This window comes from Bombina bombina, chromosome 3, assembly GCF_027579735.1.
Source record: "Bombina bombina isolate aBomBom1 chromosome 3, aBomBom1.pri, whole genome shotgun sequence".
In the NCBI taxonomy this organism is placed as follows: domain Eukaryota; kingdom Metazoa; phylum Chordata; class Amphibia; order Anura; family Bombinatoridae; genus Bombina; species Bombina bombina.
In genome coordinates this window covers 1,204,464,283-1,204,476,494 of record NC_069501.1, presented here as the reverse complement: position 1 = coordinate 1,204,476,494, position 12,212 = coordinate 1,204,464,283, and the positions used below count along the sequence as shown (strand labels likewise).

The 12,212-nt window shown below is 41.0% G+C and overlaps 1 protein-coding gene across 1 annotated transcript in view; it reads left to right on the top strand.

Moving 5' to 3' along the window:
* Positions 1 to 11,059, top strand: part of CCDC83 (coiled-coil domain containing 83) — a 234,343-nt gene extending 223,284 nt beyond the window's left edge. Inside the window, exon 11 of the mRNA XM_053705596.1 lies at positions 10,874 to 11,059. Coding sequence (XP_053561571.1) covers positions 10,874 to 11,044 — 171 coding nt within the window. The 3' untranslated portion in view covers positions 11,045 to 11,059. The remainder of the gene's footprint in view (positions 1 to 10,873) is intronic.
* Positions 11,060 to 12,212: the final 1,153 nt, after the last annotated feature.

Genomic DNA, 12,212 nt, shown 5'->3' with positions numbered 1-12,212 from the left:
GAGCAGAGATTTGTCCTTTCAAGGAACTTGCAGACAAACCTTTATCCAAACCATCCTGAAGAAACTGTAAAATTCTCGGAATTCTAAAAGAATGCCAGGAAAAATGATGAGAAAGACACCAAGAAATATAAGTCTTCCAGACTCTATAATATATCTCCCTAGATACAGATTTACGAGCCTGTAACATAGTATTAATCACAGAGTCAGAGAAACCTCTTTGACTAAGAATCAAGCGTTCAATCTCCATACCTTTAAATTTAAGGATTTGAGATCATGATGGAAAAAAGGACCTTGCGACAGAAGGTCTGGCCTTAACGGAAGAGTCCACGGTTGGCAAGAGGCCATCCGGACAAGATCCGCATACCAAAACCTGTGAGGCCATGCTGGAGCTACCAACAGAACAAACGAGCATTCCTTCAGAATCTTGGAGATTACTCTTGGAAGAAGAACTAGAGGCGGAAAGATATAGGCAGGATGATACTTCCAAGGAAGTGACAATGCATCCACTGCTACCGCTTGAGGATCCCTGGATCTGGACAGATACATGGGAAGTTTCTTGTTTAGATGAGAGGCCATCAAATCTATTTCTGGAAGTCCCCACATTTGAACAATCTGAAGAAATACCTCTGGGTGAAGAGACCATTCGCCCGGATGTAACGTTTGGCGACTGAGATAATCCGCTTCCCAATTGTCTATACCTGGGATATGAACCGCAGAAACTAGACAGGAGCTGGATTCCGCCCATACCAGAATTCGAGATACTTCTTTCATAGCCAGAGGACTGTGAGTCCCTCCTTGATGATTGATTTATGCCACAGTTGTGACATTGTCTGTCTGAAAACAAATGAACGATTCTCTCTTTAGAAGAGGCCAAGACTGAAGAGCTCTGAAAATTGCACGGAGTTCCAAAATATTGATCGGTAATCTCACCTCCTGAGATTCCCAAACCCCTTGTGCTGTCAGAGACCCCCACACAGCTCCCCAACCTGTAAGACTTGCATCTGTTGAAATTACAGTCCAGGTCGGAAGAACAAAAGAAGCCCCCTGAACTAAACGATGGTGATCTGTCCACCACGTCAGAGAGTGTCGTACAATCAGTTTTAAAGATATCAATTGAGATATCTTTGTGTAATCCCTGCACCACTGGTTCAGCATACAGAGCTGAAGAGGCCGCATGTGAAAATGAGCAAAGGGGATCGCGTCCGATGCAGCAGTCATAAGACCTAGAATTTCCATGCATAAGGCTACCGAAGGGAATGATTGTGACTGAAGATTTCGACAAGCTGATATCAATTTTAGACGTCTCTTGTCTGTCAAAGATAGAGTCATAGACACTGAATCTATCTGGAAACCTAAAAAGGTTACCTGTGTCTGAGGAATCAATGAACTTTTTGGTAAATTGATCCTCCAACCATGATGTTGAAGAAACAACACAAGTCGATTCGTATGAGATTCTGCTAAATGTGAAGACTGAGCAAGTACCAAGATATCGTCCAAATAAGGAAATACCACAATACCCTGTTCTCTGATTACAGACAGAAGGGCACCGAGAACCTTTGTAAAAATTCTTGGAGCTGTAGCTAGGCCAAACGGCAGAGCCACAAACTGGTAATGCTTGTCTAGGAAAGAGAATCTCAGAAACTGATAGTGATCTGGATGAATCGGAATATGCAGATATGCATCCTGTAAATCTATTGTAGACATATAATGCCCTTGCTGAACAAAAGGCAGGATAGTCCTTACAGTTACCATTTTGAATGTTGGTATCCTTACATAACGATTCAATATTTTTAGATCCAGAACTGGTCTGAAGGAATTCTCCTTCTTTGGTACAATGAAGAGATTTGAATAAAACCCCAGTCCCTGTTCCAGAACTGGAACTGGCATAATTACTCCAGCCAACTCTAGATCTGAAACACATTTCAGAAATGCTTGAGCCTTCGCTGGGTTTACTGGGACACGGGAAAGAAAAAATCTCTTTGCAGGAGGCCTTATCTTGAAGCCAATTCTGTACCCTTCTGAAACAATGTTCTGAATCCAAAGATTGTGAAACGGAATTGATCCAAATTTCTTTGAAAAAACGTAATCTGCCCCCTACCAGCTGAGCTGGAATGAGGGCCGCACCATCATGTGGACTTAGGAGCTGGCTTTGATTTTCTAAAAGGCTTGGATTTATTCCAGACTCAAGATGGTTTCCAAACTGATACCGCTCCTGAGGATGAAGGATCATGTTTTTGTTCCTTGTTGTGACGAAAGGAACGAAAACGATTATTAGACCTAAATTTACCTTTAAATTTTTTTTCCTGTGGTAAAAAAGTTCCTTTCCCTCCAGTAACAGTTGAGATAATAGAATCCAACTGAGAACCAAACAATTTATTACCCTGGAAAGAAAGGGAAAGCAGAGTAGACTTAGAAGACATATCAGCATTCCAAGTTTTAAGCCATAAAGCTCTTCTAGCTAAAATAGCTAGAGACATATACCTGACATCAACTCTAATGATATCAAAGATGGCATCACAAATAAAATTATTCAGAATTAAGATTCAATTTTCCTATCTAAAGGATCCTTAAAGGAAGTACCATCTGCCGTAGGAATAGTAGTACGCTTAGCAAGAGTAGAGACAGCCCCATCAACCTTAGGGATTTTGTCCCAAAACTCTAATCTGTCAGATGGCACAGGATATAATTGCTTAAAACGTTTAGAAGGAGTCAATTAATTACCCAAATTATTCCATTCCCTGGAAATTACTTCAGAAATAGCACCAGGGACAAGAAAAACTTCTGGAATAACTACAGGAGATTTAAAAACCTTATCTAAACGTTTAGATTTAGTATCAAGAGGACCAGAATCCTCAATTTCTAATGCAATTAGGACTTCTTTAAGAAAAGAACGAAAAAATTCCATTTTAAATAAATATGAAGATTTATCAGCATCAACCTCTGAGACAGAATCCTCTGAACCAGAGGAACCATTATCAGAATCAGAATGATGATGTTCATTTAAAAATTCATCTGAAAAATGAGAAGTTTTAAAAGACTTTTTACGTTTACTAGAAGGAGGAATAACAGACATAGCCTTCTTAATGGATTTAGAAACAAAATCTCTTATGTTATCAGGAACACTCTGAGTATTAGATGTTGACAGAACAGCAACAGGTAATGTAACAGTACTAAAGGAAATATTATCTGCATTAACAAGTTTGTCATGACAAACAGTACAAACAACAGCTGGAGGAACAGATACCATAAGTTTACAGCAGATACACTTAGCTTTGGTAGCTCCAGCACCAGGCAGCGATTTTCCAGAAGTATCTTCTGACTCAGTTTCAACGTGGGACATCTTGCAATATATAATAGAAAAAAACAACATATAAAGCAAAATTGATCAAATTCCTTAAATGACAGTTTCAGGAATGGGAAAAAATGCCAGTGAACAATCTTCTAGCAACCAGAAGCAATAAATAATGAGACTTAAATAATGTGGAGACAATAGTGACGCCCATATTTTTTTAGCGCCAAAAATGACGCCCACATTATTTGGCGCCTAAATGCTTTTGGCGCCAAAAATGACGCCACATCCGGAACGCCGACACTTTTGGCGCAAAAGAACGTAAAAAATGACGCAACTTCCGGCGACACGTATGACGCCGGAAACAGAAAAAAAATTTTGCGCCAAAAAAGTCTGCGCCAAGAATGACGCAATAAAATGAAGCATTTTCAGCCCCCGCGAGCCTAACAGCCCACAGGGAAAGTCAAATTTTAAGGTAAGAAAAAAATTGATTTATTCATTTGCATTATCCCAAATATGAAACTGACTGTCTGAAATAAGGAATGTTGAACATCCTGAGTCAAGGCAAATAAATGTTTGAATACATATATTTAGAACTTTAAAAAAAAGTGCCCAACCATAGCTTAGAGTGTCACAGAAAATAAGACTTACTTACCCCAGGACACTCATCTACATGTTGTAGAAAGCCAAACCAGTACTGAAACGAAAATCAGCAGAGGTAATGGTATATAAATAAGAGTATATCGTCGATCTGAAAAGGGAGGTAAGAGATGAATCTCTACGACCGGTAACAGAGAACCTATGAAATAGACCCCGTAGAAGGAGATCATTGAATTCAAACAGGCAATACTCTCCTCACATCCCTCTGACATTCACTGCACGCTGAGAGGAAAACCGGGCTCCAACCTGCTGCGGAGCGCATATCAACGTAGATTCTAGCACAAACTTACTTCACCACCTCCATAGGAGGTAAAGTTTGTAAAAACAGAATTTATGCTTACCTGATAAATTACTTTCTCCAACGGTGTGTCCGGTCCACGGCGTCATCCTTACTTGTGGAATATCTCTTCCCCAACAGGAAATGGCAAAGAGTCCCAGCAAAGCTGGCCATATAGTCCCTCCTAGGCTCCGCCCACCCCAGACATTCGACCGACGGACAGGAGGAAAATATAGGAGAAACCATATGGTGTCGTGGTGACTGTAGTTAGAGAAAATAATTCATCAGACCTGATTAAAAAACCGGACACACCGTTGGAGAAAGTAATTTATCAGGTAAGCATAAATTCTGTTTTCTCCAACATTGGTGTGTCCGGTCCACGGCGTCATCCTTACTTGTGGGAACCAATACCAAAGCTTTAGGACACGGATGAAGGGAGGGAGCAAATCAGGTCATCTAAACGGAAGGCACCACGGCTTGCAAAACCTTTCTCCCAAAAATAGCCTCCGAAGAAGCAAAAGTATCAAATTTGTAAAATTTGGCAAAAGTGTGCAGTGAAGACCAAGTCGCTGCCTTACATATCTGATCAACAGAAGCCTCGTTCTTGAAGGCCCATGTGGAAGCTACAGCCCTAGTGGAGTGAGCTGTGATTCTTTCAGGAGGCTGCCGTCCGGCAGTCTCATAAGCCAATCGGATGATGCTTTTAAGCCAAAAAGAAAGAGAGGTAGAAGTTGCTTTTTGACCTCTCCTTTTACCAGAATAGACGACAAACAGAGAAGAAGTTTGTCTGAAGTCTTTCGTAGCTTCTAAGTAGAATTTTAGAGCACGGACTACATCTAAATTGTGTAGCAAACGTTCCTTCTTTGAAACTGGATTCGGACACAAAGAAGGTACAACTATCTCCTGATTAATATTTTTGTTGGAAACAACCTTTGGTAGAAAACCAGGCTTAGTACGCAAAACAACCTTATCTGAATGGAACACCAGATAGGGTGGAGTACATTGTAGAGCAGATAACTCAGAAACTCTTCTAGCAGAAGAAATAGCAACCAAAAACAAAACTTTCCAAGATAACTTAATATCTACGGAAAGTAAAGGTTCAAACGGAACCCCTTGAAGAACTGAAAGAACTAGATTTAAACTCCAGGGAGGAGTCAAAGTTCTGTAAACAGGCTTGATCCGAACCAAAGCCTGAACAAATGCTTGAACATCTGGCACAACTGCCAGTCGTTTGTGCAGTAGGACAGATAAAGCAGAAATCTGTCCCTTTAGAGAACTTGCAGATAATCCTTTATCCAAACCTTCTTGTAGAAAGGAAAGAATCCTAGGAATCTTTATCTTATTCCATGGGAATCCCTTGGATTCACACCAGCAGATATATCTTTTCCATATTTTATGGTAAATCTTTCTAGTTACCGGTTTTCTGGCTTGAACCAGAGTATCTATCACGGAATCTGAAAACCCACGCCTTGATAGAATCAAGCGTTCAATCTCCAAGCCGTCAGCTGGAGGGAGACCAGATTTGGATGTTCGAATGGACCCTGAACAAGAAGGTCCTGTCTCAAAGGTAGCTTCCATGGTGGAACCGATGACATATTCACCAGGTCTGCATACCAAGTCCTGCGTGGCCACGCAGGAGCTATCAAGATCACAGAGGCCCCTCTCCTGTTTGATCCTGGCTACCAGCCTGGGAATGAGAGGAAACGGTGGAAACACATAAGCTAGGTTGAAGGTCCAAGGCGCTACTAGTGCATCCACTAGAGTCGCCTTGGGATCCCTGGATCTGGACCCGTAGCAAGGAACCTTGAAGTTCTGACGGGACGCCATCAGATCCATATATGGAATGCCCCATAGTTGCGTCAACTGGGCAAAGATCTCCGGGTGGAGTTCCCACTCCCCCGGATGGAATGTCCGACGACTCAAATAATCCGCTTCCCAGTTTTCCACACCTGGAATGTGGATCGCAGATAGGTGGCAGGAGTGAATCTCCGCCCATTGTATGATTTTGGTCACTTCTTTCATCGCCAGGGAACTCCTTGTTCCCCCTGATTGAGATACGCAACAGTCGTCATGTTGTCTGAGAGCCCTGAGAGCATTGAATATCGCTCTTAGTTCCAGAATGTTTATAGGGAGAAGAGACTCTTCCCAAGACCACAGTCCCTGAGCTTTCAGGGATTCCCAGACCGCGCCCCAGCCCACTAGGCTGGCATCGGTCGTGACGATGACCCACTCTGGACTGCGGAAGCTCATTCCCTGGGATAGGTGATCCTGGGTTAGCCACCAACGGAGTAAGTCTCTGGTCGTCTGATCTACTTTAATCACTGGAGACAAGTCTGTATAGTCCCCATTCCACTGTTTCAGCATGCACAGTTGTAATGGTCTTAGATGAATTCGCGCAAAAGGAACTATGTCCATTGCTGCAACCATCAATCCTACTACTTCCATGCACTGAGCTACGGAAGGACGAGGAATAGAATGAAGAACTTGACAAGCGTTTAGAAGTTTTGACTTTCTGACTTCTGTCAAGAAAATCCTCATTTCTAAGGAATCTATTATTGTTCCCAAGAAGGGAACTCTTGTCGACGGAGACAGGGAACTTTTTTCTATGTTCACCTTCCATCCGTGACATCTGAGAAAGGCCAGAACGATGTCTGAGTGAGCCTTTGCCTTTGAAAGAGACGACGCTTGTACTAGAATGTCGTCCAAGTACGGTACTACTGCAATGCCCCTTGGTCTTAGAACCGCTAGAAGGGATCCGAGTACCTTTGTGAAAATCCTTGGAGCAGTGGCTAACCCGAATGGGAGGGCCACAAACTGGTAATGTTTGTCCAGAAAGGCGAACCTTAGGAACTGATGATGTTCTTTGTGGATAGGGATATGTAGATACGCATCCTTTAGATCCACGGTATCTTTAAATCCAGGATTGGTCTGAAAGTTCCCTCTTTTTTGGGAACTACAAACAGATTTGAGTAAAAACCCATTCCTTGTTCCGCCGTTGGAACTGGGTGTATCACTCCCATCTTTAACGGATCTTCTACACAATGTAAGAATGCCTGTCTCTTTATTTGGTTTGAGGATAAGTGAGACATGTGGAACCTTCCCCTTGGGGGTAGTTCCTTGAATTCCAGAAGATAACCCTGAGAAACTATTTCTAGCGTCCAGGGATCCTGAACATCTCTTGCCCAAGCCTGAGCAAAGAGAGAGAGTCTGCCCCCTACTAGATCTGGTCCCGGATCGGGGGCTACTCCTTCATGCTGTTTTGTTAGCAGCGGCAGGCTTCTTGGCCTGCTTACCCTTGTTCCAGCCTTGCATCGGTTTCCAGGCTGGTTTGGTCTGTGAGGTATTGCCCTCTTGCTTAGAGGATGCAGAATTAGAGCCTGGTCCGTTCCTGAAATTACGAAAGGAACGAAAATTAGACTTATTCTTGGCTTTGAAAGGCCTATCTTGTGGGAGGGCGTGGCCCTTTCCCCCAGTGATGTCTGAGATAATCTCTTTCAATTCTGGCCCAAAGAGAGTTTTACCCTTGAAGGGGATATTAAGCAATTTTGTCTTGGATGATACATCCGCTGACCAAGACTTTAGCCAAAGCGCTCTGCGCGCCACAATTGCAAACCCTGAATTTTTCGCCGCTAATCTAGCTATTTGCAAAGCGGCATCTAAAATAAAAGAGTTAGCCAACTTAAGTGCGTGAACTCTGTCCATAACCTCCTCATATGGAGTCTCTCTACTGAGCGACTTTTCTAGTTCCTCGAACCAGAACCACGCTGCTGTAGTGACAGGAACAATGCACGAAATGGGTTGAAGAAGGTAACCTTGCTGTATAAAAATCTTTTTAAGCAAACCCTCCAATTTTTTATCCATAGGATCTTTGAAAGCACAATTATCCTCGATAGGAATAGTAGTGCGCTTGTTTAGAGTAGAAACTGCCCCCTCGACCTTAGGGACTGTCTGCCATAAGTCCTTTCTGGGGTTGACCATAGGAAATAATTTCTTAAATATAGGAGGGGGAACAAAAGGTATGCCGGGCTTCTCCCATTCCTTATTCACTATGTCCGCCACCCGCTTGGGTATAGGAAAAGCGTCAGGGTGCACCGGAACCTCTAGGAACTTGTCCATCTTGCATAATTTTTCTGGAATGACCAGGTTGTCACAATCATCCAGAGTAGATAACACCTCCTTAAGCAGTGCGCGGAGATGTTCTAATTTAAATTTAAATGTCACAACATCAGGTTCAGCCTGTTGGGAAATTTTTCCTGAATCTCAAATTTCCCCATCTGACAAAACCTCCCTCATGGCCCCTTCAGATTGGTGTGAGGGTATGACAGAACAATTATCATCAGCGCCCTCCTGCTCTTCAGTGTTTAAAACAGAGCAATCGCGCTTTCTCTGATATGCAGGCATTTTGGATAAAATATTTGCTATGGAATTATCCATTACAGCCGTCAATTGTTGCATGGTAATAAGCATTGGCGCGCTAGAAGTACTAGGGGCCTCCTGCGTGGGCAAAACTGGTGTAGACACAGAAGGAGATGATGTAGAACCATGTCTACTCCCTTCATCTGAAGAATCATCTTGGGCAACTTCATTATCTGTGACAGTACTGTCCTTACTTTGTTTGGACGCTTTGGCACAATTATCACATAATTTAGAAGGGGGAGACACATTGACTTTCATACATATAGAACATAGCTTATCTGAAGGCACAGACATGTTAAACAGGCTTAAACTTGTCAGTAAAACACAAAAACCGTTTTAAAACAAAACCGTTACTGTCTCTTTAAATTTTAAACAGAGCACACTTTATTACTGAATATGTGAAAAAATATGAAGGAATTGTTCAAAATTTACCAAAATTTCACCACAGTGTCTTAAAGCATTAAAAGTATTGCACACCAATTTTCAGAGCTTTAACCCTTAAAATAACGAAACCGGAGCCGGTTACAGTTTTAACCCCTCTACAGTCCCAGCTACAGCCTTTGCTGCGACTCTACCAAGCCCAGAGGGGAATACGATACCAAATGACAACTTTTAGGAACTTTTCCAACTATTTTCAGGTCCTCACACATGCATCTGCATGTCTTGCTCTCAAAAACAACTGCGCAGTAATGGCGCGAAAATGAGGCTCAGCCTACAACTGGGAAGGCCCTTCCTGACTGGAAAAGGTGTATAACATAGTGCCTGACGTTAAAAAACGTTCCCCAAGTTTATAAGTGTGAAATACCAGCATAAACATGTATAAAATGCCCAAATAAAGCAATCGATTTTGCCCATAAAAGTGTCTACCAGTTTTATAGCCCATATTAAGCCCTTTATTCTGCTTGAGACTAAGAAAATGGCTTACCGGTCCCCTTGAGGGGAAATGACAGCCTTCCAGCATTACACAGTCTTGTTAGAAATATGGCTAGTCATACCTTAAGCAGAAAAGTCTGCTAACTGTTTCCCCCAACTGAAGTTACTTCATCTCAACAGTCCTATGTGGAAACAGCAAAGGATTTTAGTTACTGTCTGCTAAAATCATCTTCCTCTCACAAACAGAATTCTTCATCTCTTTCTGTTTCAGAGTAAATAGTACATACCAGCACTATTTTAAAATAACAAACTCTTGATAGTAGAATAAAAAACTACAACTAAACACCACAAACTCTTAACCATCTCCGTGGAGATGTTGCCTGTGCAACGGCAAAGAGAATGACTGGGGTGGGCGGAGCCTAGGAGGGACTATATGGCCAGCTTTGCTGGGACTCTTTGCCATTTCCTGTTGGGGAAGAGATATTCCACAAGTAAGGATGACGCCATGGACCAGACACACCAATGTTGGAGAAAACTGATTTGTGGGTGTGGTGAGGGGTGTATTTATAGGCATTTTGAGGTTTGGGAAACTTTGCCCCTCCTGGTAGGAATGTATATCCCATACGTCACTAGCTCATGGACTCTTGCTAATTACATGAAAGAAACATTATTTATGTAAGAGCTTACCTGATAAAATTATTTCTTTTATAGTGGCATGAGACCCACCCTATGTTTGGTGGTTATGATTTTTTTTGTATAAATCACATTATTTTTTTCCAGTTTCTCTTTTTGTATGCTTTTTACTCTTTTTTTTTTTTTTTTTTACACCTCACTTCTTGGCTAAACATTAAACTGAGTTATGAGTAAGGTGTATTTATAGGCATTTTGAGGTTTGGGAAACTTTGCCCCCTTCTGGTAGGAATGTATATCCCATACGTCACTAGCTCATGGACTCTTGCCACTATGAAATAAATTAATTTATCAGGTAAGTTCTTACATTTTTGGAACAGAAACTGAAAGCCAGAAAACAGGACAGTTAAAAAGTGTTTCCATAGATGTTTAGAGCTTTTTATTATAGAGCCCTGGTTTTCAAACCTGCCCTCTCAGGCCTCCCTAACAGGCCAGATTTTGAGGATATCTGAACTGACGCACAGATTAAATAATCAGCTGATTAGTAAACATGGTTATTTTACCTGCTCTCATTCTCACCCAAAGTAACCTTGAAAACCTGGCCTGTTGGGGAGGCCTGGGGACAGGTTTGAAAACCAGTGTTATAGAGGAACAAAATAATTACAAAGTCATAATCCAAACAGGTTCTTCTGAGAATATAAAGTGATATTTTATTGTTTACCTCCTAGGCATACTTACAGCTTGGACCCTTAGAGAAAAAACTGTTAAGCCTAGCAGGACAATCCATGCCCCTGCACAGGGAGGACGAACAGACTGAAAACAAAGGACAAATGAACCAGCTTCATGGTAGATCAAAATGGCCTGTAACTCCCAGCTTGATAAAATCAGCATTACCTTAGGGATACAACACTACAACATACGGAATACAATGCTGTTGACATGCATCTGTAAATGACATGCATCTGTAAATAAATGTTTTATCCGTTTATAAACAATATCCACATGATTCACTAAGTTTAAAAATGTCTCTAGTCTCACAATACCTACATTTTCTTATGGAATTACGTTGTTAAATAAATGTACAGATGAGTGTACTTTAGTGGAATGTTGCTATAAATTGGAAGACATTAGTAAACTGATTCCTAAATTCATGGTTAATCAGTTAGATTTAGGTTAATCTGTGCACTAGTGTAGAAATAACCCTCCCACCTGGCAACACCCACCTCCTGATTGTTACCTGCTCCCTCCCAAACAGCTCTCTCCCCCACACCACTGGTCACCACCATCTTAGGTACTGGCAGAAAGTCTGCCAGTACGCAGTTTAGGGCTTTTTTTGTTCCAGTCTTAATTATAAGTAAACATATTCTTAAATTCACTTATAGGTTGTATATGTTGTATAGTTCTTTAAATTAAAGATTTTTTTTTTTTTAACATAGCATCTGAATTTTAAAAAAGCAACTATACTTTGCAATAGACTGTTTCTTTTTTTACTATTTGTTTAACTTTGACTATTAACAAGTAATTTGTTTTTACCTGTCTACATTTTCTATCTTGAATGTAACTTTTTGATGAAAATAAAGCTTTCAAAAAAAAAAAAAAAAAAAAAAAGCAACTATAAAACTCAATTATCAGGACACAATTTACAAAACTAGAAATCTACGAGTTCTATTAAATAGATATGTGCATTTGGCGGCTGCTTGTACCGTCCAGCTATTTTCGGAGCCAAATTTATTCTTGTGAAACTGCAGCATACTAGGATCTGGATTTGCAGCTACTATTAATCTAGTTTAGTGGAAAGTAAAATAAATGAAGCACTTTTAAAATTATAGTTATGATTACACCGTTATCTTGTGTACCTTAACCTCTTCTCTACCAGGGATTTCAGAGAAAAACTTGCTCAAAGTGCAGGTGAATTTTTAGCATTTTGCTATCACTCCATTTAACCCTTTAAGGACACAGCTTTCAGTTTGCTCAATTGCTTTATGACGGAAAAATTCCGTCATATGTCCTTAAGAGGTTAAAAAGACCAAATGTCTATATTTTTTAATTATTTTAGTCTTAATCTGT